At 46.8% G+C, this 21,313-nt stretch overlaps 1 protein-coding gene across 1 annotated transcript in view; it reads right to left on the reverse strand.

Annotated features, from left to right (window-relative positions):
• The window catches only part of COTL1 (coactosin like F-actin binding protein 1), a 40,155-nt gene extending 20,510 nt beyond the window's left edge, over positions 1–19,645 (reverse strand). Inside the window, exons 1-2 of the mRNA XM_081119692.1 lie at positions 19,358–19,645; positions 19,012–19,094 (exon numbers count right to left, since the gene is read on the reverse strand). Of these exons, the coding sequence (XP_080975818.1) occupies positions 19,012–19,094; positions 19,358–19,434 (160 nt within the window). The 5' untranslated portion in view covers positions 19,435–19,645. The remainder of the gene's footprint in view (positions 1–19,011; positions 19,095–19,357) is intronic.
• Between the last annotated feature and the right edge of the window lie 1,668 nt (positions 19,646–21,313).

Raw genomic sequence — 21,313 nt, forward strand, 5'->3', positions numbered from 1 at the left:
ACCCTATCAAGGACTTCCCCTGCCTCCCTCAGCCAGACTTGACATCTCCCGAGGCTCAGGGAATCCCTGAGGGGCAGATTCTGCCCAATCCTACCCATTATTCTCACCAGGGTGACACCAACACAGGATCCACATTGATCAAGGGCCCCTGCTTTCTTCCAAAGGGCACCTACTTTCCCCCTCTGTCTGGCCCCAAAGCCAGCCCTGACTGGAGAAGGGCAAAACCCAGAGGAGACTGAGGATCTGCGATGGACCAAGCAGTGGACAGATGTCTTGCACTTCTGCAAATACTTTAGACAATTTTGTTCATTACACACAAAACACATACCGGGTATAGAATAATTAGAAGCATAAATAAGCAAAAATAAGGATCTCACCACCTAAGTACCTCCTGGAAACATTCTGGTGTATGTTCTCTTGATCTTTTTAACTAATTTCATATTTGTATAGTTCCTGTTATATCCCACAGTGCCAGGCACACAGTAAGTACCTGATAAATATCTGCTGGCCAACAGAAAGGAGCAAGAGCGAGAGAGAGAGAACTAATCATTTCATAATTTCCATCCAACACTGAACTTCAGAGCGAGACAAAGAAATGGGGAAGGAGACCACAGGGAGGAAATTGCCCCAGAGCTCTACAAGACTGCAGCTTGCTCTAGAGCTGACCTTATCTTATATAGACTCCCTAAGAAGTTATGCAAACAGGGCTCGGTAAGGAGATGGGAGAAAGTAACCACACACCAAAAAGCTGAGCTGTCAGCTTCCACCAAGTGAGCTCCCTGGAGGAGGTAGGAAAGGAACCGGGAAAGAATTCTAACATCCTGCCACCCGGGGCAAGGCGACAGCTGGACAGTAGCCACACCAGCACTCGCTTCCAACGGGCTGCGAATGGGGGATGCTCAGGCAGCGACAGAATGACAGGAGGAGGAATTAGGAAGCAGAAAATGTCCTCTCAGGGACAAAGAGGACACTGGTTGGGTGCTCCCCCCAAGACTACAGGCTGAGGGCGAAAGAAGCCAGTTCCTCCCTTGAAGGGAGAGCTACCATCATTGGAAAGCCCCGTATCATTCGCTCTCTCTTTTCCAAAGGGACTTTTATTGTTTGCCCTGATGGATAAAATAACAAAAAAAACCCTCCTGTCCCACTCAAAAAAAAAAAAAAAAGAAAACATTATAAAGTATAAAAAATAAAGAATACCCACCCAGGGAATAAAAGCCCTGTGTACATGTTGGTGTGTCCCTTCCTGAGCGAGGATGAATGGAGATTCTGTTTACGGATGTGACCTGTTCTCTGCGTGGACCTGTGTACAGTACAGTCTGCACTGAGATCACACTGTGCATACAGTTGATAACTTTGTTCCACTCATTCCTCAAAGCAGAGACTTCCCAAATGATTCCTTCCTTACAGAATTTACATTAAATGCAGGATGACCCAGCTTCGCCAGTTTACAGAGAACATCAGAAAGTGGAGTACAGGATAGCCAGAGGAAATGAAAGCCGATTACTTCAGAGGAACCCCCCGGGAATGGGCTGATCTGGATACCCAAATTACCAGGATAGCTAGCGGTTTCCCCTAATGACACAGCACCAGAACCTTGTTTTTAATGATGACTTTTACTTCCTTAAAAGGAAGTCAGTGTGTTAGAGCCGACTCCACCTTCTGACTGAAGGGATCAGTGGCTGTACCAGTTCCTGGAGGCCCTCAGTACATCACTATAGCATCTACAATGAGACACTCTGGGGACACCGAAGGAGTCAGGGGCTGATCGCTTGAGCACTAAATGGCCCTGGTGTGCACTGCTCTGCATTCTTGCATCTGCTTTTTATAGTTTTGCTGTTTTTTCCTTTGCCCTTGGTTAGTCACTTGGCAAACACTTATTGACAATCTGTGATTCAGAGAGTTTGCTGAAAAAGACATAATCCCTATGCTCAAAAAAATATACAATCTAGCCTGGAAAAAAAACCATACCAACAACCAAAGTATGTGAACACATGTAGTTAGTGCCATAGCAATGAGAGTTATCACAGGGTGAACAAAGATAAAGAAAGAAGGAAATCAACTCTGCGTGGGGTTGGTGATCAGGGCAGGCTTCAGAGAGGAGGTGATGTTTGATATGGGACTTGAAGGATGATTTGGAGCTCACCCAGCTACCAGGGTAAGGAGAAAAGGGGGTTCATGTTAACAACCTGAGTGAGACTCTGACAGAACTTCACAGACAAAGGCAACAGGTTCTGTGGCCAAGTTGAAAATGCCCGCTTCCACCAGCCCTTCTATTTTTGACTTGCCACAGGTTAAAGGGGCATATAATTAGCTTATTGCTGTGTGTAAAATAAGTTTAAAGGAGCAGAATGACTCCCCAGAGGGCTCCTCCAGCTTGCTCACACCTATTCCGGGAGGGCAGGAATCTTGTTTTCTGCTATACTTCAAGTGCCCACATGGTGCCTGACACCCTAGTCATGCTCAATAAATATTTCTAGAGTAAACGATGAGACTTTGGTCCATCTTCTGTAGCCATTTCTCAGTCCCCAATTCTCAGCTGCTTTCAGTTCAGTGGGAGATGCCATTTTATAAGAATAAAACCTGAAGCAGTAATCAAAAAACTCCCAGCGAACAGACCTCCTGGACCAAATGGATTTACAGGTGACTTTTACCAAACATTCAAAGAAGAATTAACAACTATTCTCCTCAAACTATTCCAGAAAATTCAAGAAGAGGGAAAACTCCTGAGCTCTTTTTATGAGGTCAGCATCATCCTAATCCCAAAACCAGATAAAGATACTACAAAGAAAGAAAATTACAGGCCAATATCCCTGATGAACATAGATGCTAAAATCCTCAACAAAATACTAGCAAACGGGGTCCAGCAATACATTAAAAAGATCATACAGCCCGGCCGGGGGAGCATCAACCTAGGATCCAGGAGATCGGGGTTCGATTCCCAGTCAGGGCACATGCCCGGGTTGCGGGCTAGTCAGCCGATCAATGACTCTCTCATCATTGATGTTTCTATCTCTCTCTCTCCCCCTCCTTTCCTCTCTCTGAAATTAATAAAGATATGTTTTAAAAAAAAAAAAAAAAAGATCATACACCACAACCAAGTGAGATTTATTCCAGGGATGCAAGGCTGGTACAATACCTGCAAATCAATAAATGTGATACAACACATAAACAAACTGAAAGATAAAAATCACATGATCATATCAATAGATGCACAAAAAGCATTTGGCAAAATCCAGCACCCATTTCTGATAAAAATTCTCAGCAAAGTGGAAATAGAGGGATCATACCTCAACATAATAAAGGCCATATACGATAAACCTACGGCCAACATCATCTCAATGGGCAAAAACTAAAACCATTTCCCTTAAAAACAGGAACAAGACAGGAATGTCCATTTTTACCACTCTTATTCAACATAGCTGGAAGTCCTTGCCACAGCCATCAGACAGGAAGAAAACATAAAGGTACCCAAATTGGAAAGGAGGAAGTAAAACTGTCATTATTTGCAGATGACATGATACTGTACATAGAAAACCCTAAAGTCTCCACCAAAGTACTACTAGATTTGATAAATGAATTTGGTAAGGTAGTTGGATACAAAATTAAAGTCCGAAAATCAACGGCATTTTTATACACCAATAATAAACCCTCAGAAAGAGAAACTGAAAAAAAATACCATTTACCATTGCAACTAAAAAAATAAGATACCTAGGAATAAACTTAACCAAGGATGTAAAAGACCTGTACTCAGGAAACTACAAGATACTGAAAAAAGAAATAGAGGAAGATATAAACAAGTGGAAGAAAATGCCATGCTCATGGATTGGTAGAATTAACATCACTGAAATGTCCATATTACCCAAAGCAATTTATAAATTCAATGCAATTCCTATTAAAATACCAACAGCATATTTCACAGAGCTAGAACAAATATTCCAAAAATTTATATGGAACCGAAAAAGACACCGAACAGCAGCAGCAATCTTGAGAAAGAAGAACAGAGTTGGAGGGATCACTTACCAAATATCAAACTATATTACAAAGCCACTGTAATCAAAACATCCTGGTATTGGTACAACAGACATATAGATCAATGGAACAGAGCAGAGACCCCAGAAATAGACCCACGCCATTATGGTCAGTTAATATTTGATAAAGGAAGCAAGAGCATCCAATGAAGTAAAGACAGTCTCTTCAATAAATGGTGCTGGCGAAACTGGACAGGTGCATGCAAAAAAATTAAACTAGGTCACCAACTTACTCCACACACAAGAATAAATTCAAAATGGATAAAAGATTTAAATGTAACTTGCAAAACCATAAAAATCCTGGAAGAAAACATAGGCAGTAAAGTCACGGACATCTCACGTAGAATTTTCACTGAAACATCTCCTAGGGCAAGAGAAACAAAACACAATAAACAAATGGGACTACATCAAACTAAAAAGCTTCTGCACAGCAAAAGAAAACAGCCTCAAAATACAAAGGAACCCCACGGTCTGGGAAAACATATTTGCCAAGGATGTATCTGATAAGGGGCTAATTTCCAAAGTGTACAAAGAACTCACATTACTCAGCAAGAGGAAGACAAACAACCCAATTAAGAAATGGGCAAAGGGCCTGAATAGACACTTCTCCAAAGAGGACATACAGATGACAAAGAGACATATGAAAAAATGCTCAAGGTCACTAATCATCAGAGAGATGCAAATTAAAACCACAATGAGGTATCACTTCACACCTGTCAGAATGGCTCCATCAACAACTCAACAAACGGCATGTGCTGGCGAGGGTGTGGAGAAAGGGGAGCCCTGGTACACTGCTGGCGGGAATGCAGACTGGGGCAGCCACTATGGAAAACTGTATGGAGGTTCCTCAAAAGATTAAAAATGGAGCTGCCTTTTGCCAGTGATCCCACTTCTAGGAATATATCCTCAGAATCCTGAAACAGTAATCAGAAAGAATATATGCACGCCGATGTTCATAGCAGCACAGTTTACAATAGTTAAGATGTGGAAACAGCCCAAGTGCCCATCAACAGATGAGTGGATAAAAAAGCTGTGGGACATTTACACATGGAATACTACGCAGCTGTAAAGAAGGATTTTGTACGCTTTGGGACAGCATGGATGAACCTGGAGAATATTATGCTAAGCAAAATAAACCAGGCAGAGAAAGACAAACATCACATGATCTCACTTATATGTGGAATCTAAAGAACTTAATAAACTGATGAACAAAATAGATTCAGTGACAAGGAAGCATGGATCAGACTGATGAATCTCAGAGGGAAGGTGGGGGTGGGTGGGGAGAGATTAACATGAGAACTTACATGCATATATGCATAACTCATGGACACAGACAATAGTGTGGTGAAGGCCTGGGAAGGGGCGTGGGTGTAGGGTGGAAGGAGTCAGTGGGGATAAAAGAAGACATCTGTAATATTTTGAACAATAAAATAAATAAATAAATAAATAAACCAATCTCCTTCCTGGATTTTAAAGGTGTGGCTTCCACCTGCAGAGGACAGGAATGAATAGAGCTGCAGAGATGAGCAGATGTGGACAGAGAGGTAACAGGTCTGGACGAATTTGCCCATTAAACCATGTGGGAAGGGCAGACAAACAACGTGGTGGTCCTAGAATGAGCGATGCCTGCACGATGCGGGGGGCTCTTCTTTACCTTTCCATGCTCACATCGCCAAGAATGACATCCAGAGGAACAAAGCAAACTCTAACCCTCAGCAGCCTGAGGGAACCAAGAGACTGGGTTCGTGTCCCAGCTGCCTCTCCTCCATCTCTGCCTCAGAGCCCCTGGGTGATGGGGACAGACACACAGACAGCTTCCCATCCCCCTGGCTGTTCACGACGTTCCCAGCCCTTGAGTTTGCCCACACATTTACAGCTGACTCATTTTGCTCTACTGATTCACCGTTTTATGAACCCACACGAATATCCAAGACAGAACCTCCGCTTTTCTTTAAGTACTCATTTCGGACACAGGGGACTAAGGCAATGAAAGACATCCTCAGCACCAGCTCCGAGCCAGGCTGGATCAGGAGGAAGGCAACGCAGCCAAGGGTGCAGTGCTGTGTCTGGGTGTCAGTCCTCAGCAGAAATAGTAGCCAAGGTAAAGCCTCAGAACTAGGCAAGTGGAAGGAACCGCTAGACAGTGATGATGATTGGGGCAACGGCAACTATCACGGAGCAAATGGGGGCAGCGGGGAAATGAGAACACAGGCCATCAAGTCCATGCAGAGTGGGGGGCACAAGACGGGGGCGTGGGGTTTGAGAGGCAGGTCTGAGATGGAGGGGAAAGTGACAGAGCTAAAAATGCTGACCTAGGAAATAGCCACGAAAAGGACCAAGGTGAAAACCCAGAGTCTTCATGGTGTCCTGCAAGGCCAGTCATGCTCTGGGCCCTGCCTACCCTCCGATGCCACCACCTCCCTGCACACTTGGTGCCACAAGCCTTCTAGGCTTCTGTCCCCCTGCTCACCTCTCCTCTTCTTTACATTTTAAAAATTGAGATATTATTTACATTCTATAAAATTCACCCTTTTTGTGGATTGTACCCTTTAAGTGTACAACGCATTGGTCTTCGGTATATCCACAAGGTTGTGCAGCCATCACCACTGACTAGCTCCAGAACACTTCATTACCCCAAAAGGAGACCATTAGCTGTCACTCCTCAGCCCCTGTCCCCACCCCTGGCAACCACTAATCTGCTTTTTATCACCATGCACTTGCTCGTTCTGGAAACGTCAATTAAGTGGAATCATACAATGTGTGACCGTCCATGTCTGACTTCTTTCACTTAGCATAGTGGTTCTGAGGTCCATCCACGTTGTAGTGTGAATCAGTACTTCGTTCCTTTTTATGGCTGAATAATATTCCATTGTGTGGACAGACCACATCTGTCTATCCATTCACCCGTTGATAGACATTTGGGTAGTTTCCAGTTTGGGGCTATTGGGAGTAACAGTGCTGTGAGCATTCACGTACAAGTTTTTGTGTAGACATGTGTCTTTATTTCTCTTGGGTGTATACTAAGGAGTGGAGTTGTTAGGCTTAACCTTTTCAAGAACTGACTTGCCACAGCAGCTGTACCATTTTCCACCCCCACCAGAGGGTTCCGATTATCTACATCCTCACCAACGCCTGTTATTACAGCCTCCTGGTGTGTGTGATGTAATATCTCATTGGGGATTGATTGGCATCTCCCTATTACTCATGATATTAAGCATCTTTTCATGTGTTTATTGGTCACTTGTAGATCTTCTTTGGAAAAACGACCATTCAAATCCCTTGCTCATTTTTTAATTGGGTTGTTGTCTTATTATTGAGTTGTAAGAACTCTGTATATATTGTGGACACCAGACCATTATCATATATATGATCTGAGGGCCTTCCCTTTTGCTGGACCCACTCCTCACCCAGATACCTGCATGTCCGGGTCCTTCCCATTGAGGTCTCTCCTTGGTATCACCTCCTCTTTCTCCCTGGACCAGCCTTGCTAATGGTGGCTTCCCTGCAGTCCATTTGTAGCCCATTGCTTCATTTTATTCTCTTTATAGTGCTCATCTCCCAAAATGATCTCACTTGCTAGCTTGTCTATTATCTCCCCTCGCACTTCCACCAGAATGTACCCTCTGTGACTTAGATCACTCAAATTCCCCAGGACGCAGCGTTCTTGGCACATAATAGGTCCTCAGTTTCAATTTGTTGGATGAATGAATAATTATAAATCACCAAAGAAGAAAGTGAGTTACTTTCCTGGAATCAGACACATGGCAGTAGGCTTTGCCAAATCAGGAACAGAGCAAGTGGCATCCGGTTCAGGGCTGCAAGGGCTTGCAGAGTGAACACAGGCCCTCCTCTGTGGGCAGAGGGCCAGAGGGGATGTGACTGCCTGGGCTCACACAGGGGCTGCCCAGAGCCGGGTTCTTCTCACTCCTCCCCAGAAGCCCCAGTGTGACCCAGAGGGGCCCCCCTGGCCTGCCTGAGGCAGCAGCTTCCTTCATTTGCAAACCATGAACAATATGCTCCATTCTATAGTCAGGGTAGAATTATAGCCAAAAAGAGAAGAAAACTACTTCTGGGTCAGATCAGATGACCTCCAAGGGACACCCTTTCAGACCCAAGTAGTGAAGTCAGAATTTTATACTGAAAAAGATAAAGGCGTTCGAATCGCAGGGTGCTGCTCCCCAGAGACCATCACAGGTTTTCCAGTTTAACAAAGGCATAAAAATTACCTCTGAGCTGTGTATTCCCAAAAATATGACACCAGCCAGAGGCACAGGCCTTAGGGCTGTCCCTCAGTGGTCAAGGAAAGAGCCTGTGGAAAGTTGTTCGGAGACTAGATCCTAACAATTCTCATCACAAGGAGAAATTATTTTTTTTCTTTTCTTGGTATTGTATCCATATCAGATGATGAATATTAGATGAACCTGTTATGACAAGCATTTCACAATACTATATGAAAATTAAACCATCACGCTGTACACCTTAAAGTTATACAATGAAGTATGTCAATTATTTCTCAATAGAACTAGAAAAAGAGCTTGCCTGTGGTCTTCCCTCCTTGCTTCAAAAGAATTTCAGCTACAGGCATCAGGAGGCAGCAGGGTGCCGGGAACGCAGGCACTGGGTGAGGAACATAGCTCAGCCTCTGTGCAACTCTGGGCCAATGCCTTCATGTCTCTGAGCCTCAATATTCCCATCTATGAAATGGGAATAACAACAGGGCCTACCACACTAGACCAGAGCATAGATGAAATGAAATCATGATTAGATGACTATAGCTGGCAAAACAGTGGCCCCAAAGATGTCTGCATCCCCCAGAGCCTGCGACTATGTGACCTGACAATGCAATAGGGACTTTGCAGATGTAATTAAGGTAAGAATCTCAACATGGAGAGATGATCCTGGATGATCTAGGCAGACAGAGGGAGGTAGGAGAATCAGAACCAGAGAGATGGCATTGTGAGAAGGGCTCAACCTGCCATTGCTGACCGGGGTGATGGAGGAAGGAGCCATGAGCCAAGGGATGTGGGTGGCCTTTAGAATCTGAAAAAGGCAAGGAAATGGATTTCCCCCTCGAGCCTCCAGAAGGAACTGGTCCTGCTAACACCTTTATTTTAGCCGAGTGAAACTGATTTTGGGATTCTGACCTCCCAAACTATAAGATGATAAAATTAAGTTGTTTTAAGCCACTGAGTTTGTGAAACTTTATTATAGCAGCCATAGGAAATTCATACAATGCCTGGCACAATAAAGTTTCGACATTATTTTTTAAAGTATTATTACCTATTTTTGGGGAAAAAGCTTACACAAATGCATAGAAGATAAAATAAGTGCACAAGAAAAAAATGAGATAGATGACCATGAACTATGACCAGAACTAAAACAGGTTAATTTCAAAACGTACTGTAGAAATAAATACAAAATGCTGAAGTAACAGCACTGCCTTCAGACACAGGCCTCCAGGGACGTGTCCCTGCTGTGGCCACTGAGCTAAAGCTGAAAAGCCAAACAAAATTAAATCGGTGAGGAATGCGGTCATCCAGTGGCTCTAGGCAGGAGACCTGGGCCAGAGGCCAGTGAGGGGCGGGGCATCAGCCAGGGAGCCTCGTGCTTGAATCAGGGGACTGGTGTTCATTTACTTATGTTCATTTATCTGTGTCATTTATCTGTGTTCATTCATCGATTCAACAAACACCTGGGGGGAATGCAAGGTGCTGTTCTAGGTGCTGACAGCGCAGCAAACAACCAAACATACCAGGATTCTGCCCCCACCCCTACCCCACCCCAGGAGGTCACTCTAGCAGGAAGACAGACGACAAACAGATACATGAATGCTCATGTGCATATAACTTGGGGAATTGGTAAATCCTACAGCCCATGATTTGGGCCCACACAGGCAGCAACCATGAGGGGTGGAGATTCCCCACTGAGGATACAGCCACCAGAGTGACAGTCCCTCTTGCAGGGACCTTGCCACAGAATTGAAGAGACAGACAAGCACACAACCACTGCACAACGAGGTGGCACCACAAAGGCAAGGAAGGCATCTGAGCAGAGGGGACATTTACACTGGGCCTTGAGGGATATATAGAAGTCCTCCAGGAAAGCAAAATGGATGAGAGTGTGGGAAGACTGCCCACAAGTCGTAAGAGAGGGGAGGGGAGGGCAGCACCCTGCGGGGAAAGCTGGGAACCTCGGTCACAGATCTGGGTTTAAAGTCCAGTTTTTCCACTGACTGTGCCATCCCAAGCAAGTGACTTTGACTCTCCAGGGGAACCATCAGATTCCTCATCAGTACAACGGGGATAACTCCTACTTAGGGGTGTTCTTGTACTCTTCCATCCATCCCCCTCATGGATGAGAAAAACTTTAGATGAGGTTAACACATGCAAAGCACCCACACAGCGCCTGGCACTGGGGCATTCACGAGGTCAGAATCCTATGTGTTGGGGCCATGCCTTTTGCGGGGCGGGGGGCCGGGGGGTAGCTGATGATTATCTGTTGGGAAGATTTCCCCAGGTGTACTGGAACTGACCTCCAAAGTAGGACACAGCCAAGAGGCCGGAGAAAGAGGCTGTGACAACTCCAGAATTAAACCAAAGGGTTTAAGGGAACTTATGGACAACTTAGAACAGCAAGATGCGGATCTCCACACCCAAAGGGCTTGATATGTATGGCCTCCGGGAACACAGATGGCTTGTAGCCAATGGGAGCATGCATGTTAAGAGCTGCATATTCCAAAGCCACCCTTCCTGGGATGACCTGAAAGTCACTCAAAGAAATTTGCTTTCTTAGATGGCACTGGTAACACCATGCATTGAAAACTATTTTTCCTAATACTATCCTGCTATAAGGGGCATCCATGTCATCTTTAAGGATTTGGACCTAACGGGCAAAAGCTACAAAAGGTTCTTAAGGGGAGAGGAGTTAATGCAACCTGATGAGTAGCTTAGAAAGCCACCTCTGGCCTGGACTGCACATTCACTGGAGTCAGGGAAAGGGTCCGACTCAGCATTCAGCAAAGGGCTTGGCACACAATAGGCACTCAACAAATGTTCTGGAGAAGGAAACACCATGAACAAGGGTGGGACCCTAGGGAACACCTACACTTGTGGGGCAGGAAGGGAAAGGAGAACCAGCAGAAGGAAGTGAGAACAGAGAGACACGGAAGAATGAAGGGAGCACTGCAGGGCAGAAGCAACAGGAAGGAAATGGAATTTTCAGTAAGTAGAGGTCACTGACGAATGCTTAAGAGAACTAAAGTGGAGTAAAGATAAAGAAATGTCCACTAAATTTGGCAACCAGAAGATAACCAAAGACTTACGCATGGGATTCATGCTCTGGTGTCAGGGTCCATTAGAATACAATAAGGTAAAGAAAGGAGGGAAGGTAAGCAAGTGGACATAATATCTGTACAATCCACAAGCAGTATTTTCGAAAAGTTTGTGTTAACTCCTAATGAGTTTCAGGATCAAAAACTCAATTAAATGCAACTAATTGAACACTTTTTGTGAACAAGGGACACCCTACTTACCAGGAAGATGGACATCTAGCAACCTTCCCCATGGGAGATGTGGCCAGGAACTCAAAAGCAAGCACAAATATCACCAAGAGGCAATCCAAAAAAGAGCTGTCACAAGCCCATGCACCTTATGGCACAAACCATGCAATGTGGCTCAGGCCCCCGAGTAATAGGTGTGTGGGAAAAGAAGGCAATGGGAGACTGAATGTTGCAGAAAACTATGAAGGCAATGGCTCAATAGCCCTTTAGAGTTCTACTTAAAAAGCACAACAACACTGTTTCTGGAACAAAGCCAGTGCTCAATGTTTGTTAAGAAAACACATAACAGACTGTTCAGCGCTTTGCAATGTCCAAAGCACTGCCACAGATTTAAAGCTTCCTTTTGACCTCATAGTCCCTTAGACTCAAAGGACAATTTCTCCCTTTCCCTTCTCACTCAAATCTCTGAGCACTATACATGTGTATGAACTGGGGGGGGGGGGGGGAGATCCAAGTGCAGAACAGTATAATACACAGAGTGCCAATTGTACATGTGTTGTACAGCTACACACGCTGAGCTATGGACAGCAAGTGCATTTGTCTCAGAGCATGGAATTCCCCCCCCCTTCTTCTGGTATTGACAAAGATTCTCAATTTGACCAAACTCTAGTCAGGCTCTGCTGAGCTCTTTTCCAACAGGTTTCAACTTGTGGACTTGTGTGTTTATCTATGCATTATCCGATTTTACCAACAACCCTGCTAAGTCAGTTTAGCCAGAATCCCCCACATTCCGTATCTGATGGATCATTCTTGATATCTAAGCATGTTTCTCATCTTCCACAATCCTGTGGATGTCTGAAGACCCTGGCCTGCCTTCAGCAAGAATATCGTTAGGTTGGTTTAGCCAGAATACTCCTTACCCATGATGCTTTCTCTTGGTAATTTTCCATCTACTGACCCCCACCCTTGCTCCTTGACTATAAACTCCCACTTTTCCTTGTTGTATTCAGAGTTAAGCCCAATTTTTCTCCCCTACTGCAAAATCTCATTGCAGTGGCCCCTACACCTATCCCAACAGTCCCCCTGAATAAAGTCTGCCTTACCATTCTTTAACAAGTGTCAGAATGAATAATCTTTTCTTTAACAGTAAACACACTCCCATTTTCCTTAGGAATCATCCCACTGCAACTCTCAGTACCTGGTAAGGCTGACCCCATCCTAGAGGGGAATCACCCAGGCCCATGTTAATGCATTTTGTCACTTCTCCTGATGGAGACTAGACCAGAGAAGGGGGCTGTGAGGGAGAAGAGAGAGCTCAGTCAAGGAGAACCTCTTTCAACCCCTTTCTTTAACATCTATGTCAAGTGGCCGAGCAACCTCTCCTGACATCACTTTCATGATGGGGATCTCACTACCTCACTCTAATGTGAGCACAGTTCTTCCTCACGTGAACCCCAAAATCTAGCCTTGAAATTTCTACTGTTTGGCCCTCTTCTACCACATGGGGTTGGAGAAGTTCATATCTTCCAAATGACCGTTCTTCAAACATCTAAAGACAACACGCATGTCCTCCTGAGGTGTCATACTCCACCAGGTTAAATATGCCCAATTTCCTCAGTCAGTTCTCACATGAGAGGTTTTGAATTCCTTGCCCAACCTGGATTCTCCTCTCTTAGTCTGTTATCAGCTGCCTTCCCTGGGGACTATGGCCAGGACTCTTTTAGATGGAAATGATAAAGAACTCAGTCAAGCTGGCTTAAGGAAAAAATTCAGCTGGCTCCAGAAAGTTCAAACGGCTGGATCCAAAAGTTTAAGCCATGTCATCTGGTCTCCATTCCCTCTCTCTGGCTCTGTTCCCAAGTTCTCAGACAGGTTGTCTCTCCAAATGGTAAATGGGTCCTGTAAGCTCCAAGCTTTCATTATACTTACAGGTCTTAACCCCAGAGAAAGATAAAGGGGTTCTTTCCCAACAACTCTATCCAAAATCTCAAAGATGAGTCCGATTGGCTTGACTTGAGTCGCATGGGCCCAACCCTGAACCAATCAGTTAACAGAGGGGATAGCTTACTCAAATTGACCAGGTCTGGCTCTTGTGCCCTCTCAGTGGGGAGGGGCAGAGTCAGTCACACTGGAATTACATTGGCTGAGCAGGATTATTGTGAAATAGGAGGGATAAATTTCCCCAATGATGGAATGCTAAACAGACAAAACTATCAAGCACTACATCTCTGTGAGTACATTTTAAGATGAACATTCTAGTCTTGACAGAGCATCGTGGGAATATCAAATGCGCCAAGACTATCATCCAGCCAACATTATAGGGCATCTACCCCAAATCAAGTTTCATGTTGACACTGCCCTCTATGAATGCACCTTTTCTGGTAACCACCCAACACAGGTTTATTTCAACTTATTCATTGATGTACAACACCTTCCAAGAAGGCGCTACATTAACAACAGCCACATTTATTGAAAACTGACTCTATATTGAAAATTGCCCTACAGGTTTTATATGTATCATGTCAATTTATCTTCACACTAACCCTGGGCATTATGAGCAATCATTAGCCCCATCTTACAGATGAGGAAACAGAGATTCTGGGAGATTTGCCTAAGGTCACACAGCACAGCAAGGGTACATACAAGTTCAAGGCAAGACACCCTGGCTCCACCATTAATGCTCATAACCAATCACTGGATTCATTCCCAGATGCCTGGGTTCTTTCCAAAATAAAACGGCTTACAACAGAGTACTTGAGGTCCACCAATAAAGGAATGATTAAACAGTGTTACATTTATATGGGAGAACACTATGTAGCCATTTAAAGACTGGGCGATTACAGTAAAATATCAGCTCCATGAGGGCAGGGACCTGCTCTGCTTCAATATTTATTCTCAGTGCCTATAAATAGTGCCCTGCAGAGTAGCCACTGGAGGGAAGGAGAAAAGGGAGAGGAGAGAATGAATGTAAAATGAACAAATAAACAAATTTCTGCATAGTAAAACTCTGATTTTTATTCTCTTATTTTTTTCTTAGTCTTGGTTTCTGAATAGTCTACAAGGAATGGGTATTACATGGAAGGTGGGAAAACAGAACATGATTTCATAGATAGCCCAAGCTATTGCCTCGTCACACGTATGCATCTATAAACCCTTTCTACTTCAATCAGAGAGATCATGTGCCTAGTCAGTCTGGCAAATGGCTCCTTTCCTATGACCTTAGATAGCTCAGCCCTGGCTCCTCCTGCCTCCTGGTGGCTTGGTGACTCTGTCAGGGGAACCAGAGACGCCCCAGCAGCTCAGTACTCATTTCCTCCCCATCATCTCTTCACCCTCCCACCTTTCTGGTGCTCTCAGACCACTACTTCAACATTGATTAAATTCCACCAATAAGGTAACCACAGTAACGAACACCTATGGAGCACTTACTATATCCTAGGTACCAAAGACTTGCTTCCTTACTCCTCCTAATTATAGCAGAAGGATGACCAAGGATCGGGTGGGTAACTCACCTGCTCCAGATCACATGACTGGTAAGTATGGGAACTCAGGCCATCCATTACAGCCCAAACTTTTAATTACTGTGCTAACCACCTCTTGCAATGCACTGAGCACTTACTACATGTGGAACTTGGGTCAAAGATCTAATGTGTGCCCACATGGGACCTGATGCCTTCTGCATGCCAGCCTGGCATCGAGTGCCTACTATGAGCTAACCTGGGGTTGAGGGCCTACTGTGTGCTGAGCTGGGGCATGCAGAACAGAAAGCACAATGTCATCATAGTGCTATAAAAGTAAAAACAATGATATAAAGTAACAGTAAGGATAGCCAATGTGCATTAGGGGCCTGTGTTCTCATTTTAGATGTAATATTTCCAGCCCTCCCGGTCACCCTGGGACTGTCAGGATCCCCATTTTACAGACCAGAAAACTGAGGCACAGAGGAAAGGATGTCCTTGCCCAAGGCCACACAGCAACTGAGAGAGGCAGAGCTGGGATGTGAATCTAGAGCTTTTCTGATTCCAAAGTGTCCTGGCTGTTGAAATAAAAAAGGGCTTGCACTAGGCTGGGTGGGCGGCTGAATCCTAGATGGGCTGAGATAGGGAAAGGGAATTCCAGCTGGAGGGAATCTCTACAATCAAAGTCCTAAAGGCTGGGAGTATTAATGTCAGGCTGCAGGTGCACACAGAAGGATGAGGGGAGCTATTGGGCAGAAGATATGGGTGGAGACAACCTGATTGGAATGCAGATCAGAGAGCCTATGCTTTAATTCAATGGGCAGAGGGGAGTCAAAGAAGGTTAATGAGCAGAGGAGTGACTTGATTAGAGATGTGCGTTCGGAAGAGTTAATCCAGCAATGGGTGGGGAGGGGGCAGAACGAATATAAGGTGAGAAAGAGCAAGGGTTAAGAACTATTGCAAATGCCCTGGCTGGTGTTGCTCTTTGGTTAGAGCGTCAGCCTGATCGCTGAAGGGTCGTCATTGCACCTGAAAGATCTCTGACCACAAGCACTGACTGAAGCATGGGACAAAGGCAGGAGCAGAGATGGTGACAGAGCTGTTAGTGCAGGAGGAGGGGCCAGGTGTGTCCACACACCAGAAGAGCCAGTGCAAGGCCACGGAGGGTTCAGATCCTGCCAGCAGAAAGAAACAGGAGAGGAGGGCCCAACAACTTTCCAGACGGGTGACCTTCCAGAAAAGAGCTGCAGGGGACAAGGAGGCAGGTTTGGGGGCTGAGGGGAGATGAGAGTGGGAGCTGGACAGGCAGATTCCATTCTGGAAAATGCTAGGGAAAGACAGGAGAAGGAAGACAGTAGCCAGAAAAGAGAGAGCGAGAGGAGGGAGCAAGAGAGATAATAACTCAGGAGGAACTGTCAGAGAGGAGAGCGAGCCCAGGAGGAAACCCACACTCCCATCCCTACAGCCCAGAGTGATGGAGGCAGAGACTGGTACCCTTTCCAGACTTCCCAGTCCTCTGTGCACCTTGTGAGATGTTTGGAAACAGGAAGCCTGTTCTAGAAGGGACCCTCAGGCCTTCAGGACACCTAGCTGGAATTAGGCCCATCATGAAAATGGGTAAACATGCCTTTTGTAACTGCAAACAATCCCACAAACCCCAATCAGAACCTGTTGTCCCACTGAAGAAGCCCCAAGACTTGGAGATGAGAATCTAAACCACTTCCTTAGAGTGAAGAGGCCAAGAGGATGGGGCTTAGAGCTAGTTTAGCTGTGTGATCTCAGGCAAGTCACTTAACCTCTCTGGGCTTCGGTTTATACATCTGCGGAAGGGGAAAAATCTCAGTAACAAAGACAAGGCATGCAAAGTGCAGTGACTGATGGATAAAGTTACTAGTTGGTGTTCCGATTCTTTTGACACTAGGTTATAAGGAATAGCAGTGGGAAGGAACAAGCTTTTCTGAGAGGGGCAAGAGCAGACATAGCACCCATAACTCACCTATACATTTATCCAACAGATGGGTGGGGAAAGAAAGGCAGACTTCCAGCCAAAGCAGATGGAGCCTTGGGATCCCATGGTCCATTCATAAGATCAACAAGCAGCAGGGAAAGCATTTTTAGTTCCCCTGCCAGAGACTCCCTGCTCCCATCCCTGTGCTTGGGGGAAGGGTCAGAGCAGAAAACCACAAAGCCCAAGGGAGGAAGGAAGTGTTCTCTGACCCAAGCAAGCCCTTCCAGCTTTCCAGGCCCAATAGCCAGGAGCATCTGTTAGGAATCTTCTGACCGGATGGTCTGTCTTCCCCAGGTCACCTTCTCCTACTTGGTGGAAAGAACAGTAGCTTCAGACGGAGGGTGGGATGGATGGCCAGCAGGAGGAAAGAAGCTGCTAGTTTACTGTCCCCAAGTCCAGGGAGGAAGAAAGCTGGCCTGTGAGACAAAGCTTCCGAGCTGGCAAGGCAAAAAATACTGCTGAGTATCCCAGTTGTACACCAAGTCTGGGGAAAGTCAAAAGTTTGCATTTATTCTACTTGCAACAGCATTTGCCACTGGGGTGGAAGGAGGGAAGTGGTTGACACAGGGCTCCTGAGTTGGGGGCCTGGGTCCAAATCCTGACCCCACCAACTCTCTACAGGAGGCCCTGTGCACCTTATGAAGTGTGAGTCGTTCGTTATAGCACTTTATGAACCAACCAATCCTTTACAAAAGCAATGAGTGAATGTCTAGAGGCAGCTCTCAGGGAGACATTTTAGTTGGGAAAACATTAAAAAAACAACACACCACACACACACAGAGAACCTAGTACCACCCAGCCCATGGCATATACTTTATAAATATTCTTTGAATTAGACTAAATGCAAAATATCATTTGATTAAGGAAACAGGGAAAGGGGCAGTCATGTGATGCTCAGCTCAATTTTTGTGTTTTTATTTATTCAGAAATGACCATGTAGTGTGTATGGGCATGTTCCTGAGCACGTGGCATACATTGACTCACTTACACTCACAACAGCCCTCCAAGATTACAGGTGAGGAAACTGAGGCACTGAGAGGTTAAGGAACTTATTTGCTCCAAACCATATACAGCGAGGAAGTGGCCACTCAGGGATTCAAACCAGGCTGGCTCAGGGTCCCCGCCCTAACCTTCAGGCTGCAGTCTTTGTCTGAATATGTTTCCATGCTAGAGACCAGAGGCCAGGGAGCCCACTCCCCAAACTCAGCTAGAAAGGGCCTTATCACCAATAATGCTGAGCCTTTGCCTCTATTGAGGAGCTTATGGTTAAACACACACCCCGTGTTCTTTCCTTTGAATGGTTCAACACACCGGGGAAGTGCACAAAGTTTTAAAATCTTAAGTATTTTGCTTAATGTTTTCTTGCAGATGTGCACACCTCTTTAACCACCCCCCCATTGAAATACAGGACCTTTCCACCCCCACCCCAGCCTCTGTGTGCCCCCTCCCTGTCACTGGCTATCTACCCCAAAAGGTGACCACAGTCCTGCCTTTTCTACAATCTCATACAAATGGGATCCCACGGGGCGTACTCTCTATATCTGGCCCTGTGTTCTTCAAATAAGAAGCACATACATAAGCCCGCACACGGACCACGACCGTGGCTGAAAGGAGGGTGCAGCTGATCGCTTGTGTCTCTTGCAGTAAGCTCCAGGATTGTTTTTATTTTGGCTCACGGACCGATCAAAGGGGAAAACGGGAGGGCTGAAGACTGGCACTGGGAACCTTGTGAGTGACGGTAGAAAACCAGTGACCCGCAGGGGGCAAAAGGACCCGTCCTGCCTGGAGAGGGTACTGCGGAGCCAGGGAGCCAGGAGGTCACCTCTGGTTGCTCTGAATATCCAGAGGGGAGGAGAAGGCTTTATGAGGCTTTAAAAGGCTCAAATCTGGTTCCTCCAAGCGCCAGAGGCACCCAAGGTGGCCACAGGCCCCTCCCAGTTTGGCCCCCGCTGCTCCTTCCCCAGACGTTGCTCATTTCCCAAAAGAGCAGTAATTTCCCCCGAAAGGCGCGTCTCCTACCTGTACACTGTTGGATGAAGTCCTGATATTCCGCTCCCTGCTCTCCGGGGACGATGGTGGAGCCGTCATATTTAAAAGTCACCCTTTGGGTTGGGAGAAGAAAAAACACACACACACACAGATCAGCGCTGGCAGCTGCATGGTGCCGAGCTTCCAGCAGGACAATCTAAAAGATGCTCTGGCTGGGGAGAAGCCAGCGCTGGCTTTCCACGCTGTCCCGGGTTAAAGCTGCGGAAGACAGCCCTGGGTGACCCTTAATCCGTCCCATCTGGAAGACGGCTCCGTGCACCAGGCCCATCGCGAGCTCGGGGAGCGGGGCCTTGGAGAGCAATGGAAAGCTCCTCACCAGATGACGGCCGAACCGTCGTCGCGCACCAGGTTGTACGCCTCCCGGCAAGCCTCTTTGTCGATCTTGGTGGCCATAGCCGCAGGGCCGCAGAGGGGACACTCCGCCCAGAGAGACCGAGCGCGTTCCGGGCCGGCTGCAGGGATGCGAGCGAAGCGGGGACGCGCGGAAAGCTGGCAGGAGGCGGCGGCGCCGAGAGCCACGCGGGGCGGCGAGCTCCGAACTCCCTGCGCCTCGGAGGCTGCGAGTGCCGCCGAGCGCGCGCCGGGACCAAGGCCGCGCCGCCCCGCCCCCTCGGCCGCCCCGCCCCGCCCAGGTTCTCTCCGGCTATTGGCCGCCTGGGCCGCGGTCGCCACGCCCCTCCATCGTCATTGGTCTCCGGGCCTCGGGGGCGGGGCATCTTTATTCTCCGGCGGCCAATCTCAGCCCGCGCGGGTTGCGCAACTCCTCATTGGGGGCTGAAGAAGGGGCTTTTTTCCCCCTCCCTCGCCGTCCTCCCCCCTCCTCTTCTCTCTCCCACTCCTCCGGGCTTTCTAGTCCCTCCCCCTCCCGCTCCTCTCCTCCCTCCCCTCCTCGCTCCTCCCCTTTCCTCCCCCTACCTACTCCCTCCCCCTCCTCTTTCCACCCTCCTCCTATCCCCTTCCTTCCGCACCCCCAGCTCCTTCCTCCTCCCTGCTCCGTCTTCCTGCAGCTCCCTTCTTCCCTCTCCTCCTCTGTTCCTCCTCCCCTCCCTCCCCTCCCCTTCTTTCCCCCACCTTGCATCTCCCTCCGTCTCCCTTCCCCTCCCTCCCCCCACCCCCTCTCTCCCCCCCACTCCCTCTCTCCCCCCACCACCTCCCAGCTGCAGAGCTCCACAGCTCTGCGGGGACCTCCCAGCGGGTGACTGCATGTATCAAACCAAAGGAGACACCCCACCCCCACCCCGGGTTTGGCTCCGAGGTTTCTAGGTGGGGAAGGAATTGGAAGGAATTAGGCGTGTTAAGCAGGAGGCGATAGAAAGTGGACTGCTTGCAAAACGCTGGTGGGATCCCTGTTCGCTTTGTATGCTAGTTTCTTGCCTTCAGGTCCTATCTCCCCCTTCTGGGTTCCTGGGAGTGCAGGAGCTGACTCACTCTGTCTTCCCCATTTCCTCCTCCAGTCATTCCACAAAGACCAAGGACAGTGTCCAGGCAGGTAAAAGGGCCGGACCCTGGGCACCAGCCTCTGGAATTGCATCCAGCGCTGTCACTTTCTAGCCCTGGGTCCTTGGGCAAGCCTCAGAAACTCTGAGATTACTTTACTGGAATGGCATGATACAAGCACTGACACTGTAAGGTTTCTTTATGGTTTCATTGAAATGACATGTATAAACAAATATGTTATTAGCTATTCCATAAAAGGTCGTCACTGTTAAGTAATTAAAATAAACCTAAATAGAAACCCAAAGGGTTAGGAATGAGGTCCAGTTCTCAGCGACAAACAAAAAATAAATTAATTGATCGGTGGGTAGATGAGACCACATTTCCAGGAAAGTAGGAGCAGGTATCGCTATTTGTGGGGGAGGAGCAGACTTTCCTCTGCCCTCAAGGTTCTTCTGGCTGCTCTAATCATCAAATGGACGTCAGACAGTTTAGCGAGAGAAAATAACCAAATTTAATACAAACAAATGCATGAGAACCCTGCATACATGAGAGAGTCAGACCCCATAGGCACAAGATTCAGAGAGAAAGGGAACACTGGGTATATAAGACATTCTGGGCTAGGAATGAGGTAAGGTGCCCTGGGGGCTTCAAAGGATTATTGCAAGATGATAAAAGCAAATGCTTGGCAAGTAGAAGTTTGTCCTGCCCTATAGATAGGCCAAATGAGGTCATCTCTGATAATGGCTTATTATGGTCAAAGCCCTTAATTCAAGTTCTGCTAGGTAGTTAATCGAGGGACAGTTTTTCTTGAGCCTTTAACTCAAAACAATCTTCA

Source organism: Miniopterus schreibersii (assembly GCF_964146895.1).
Source record: "Miniopterus schreibersii genome assembly, chromosome: 18".
In the NCBI taxonomy this organism is placed as follows: domain Eukaryota; kingdom Metazoa; phylum Chordata; class Mammalia; order Chiroptera; family Miniopteridae; genus Miniopterus; species Miniopterus schreibersii.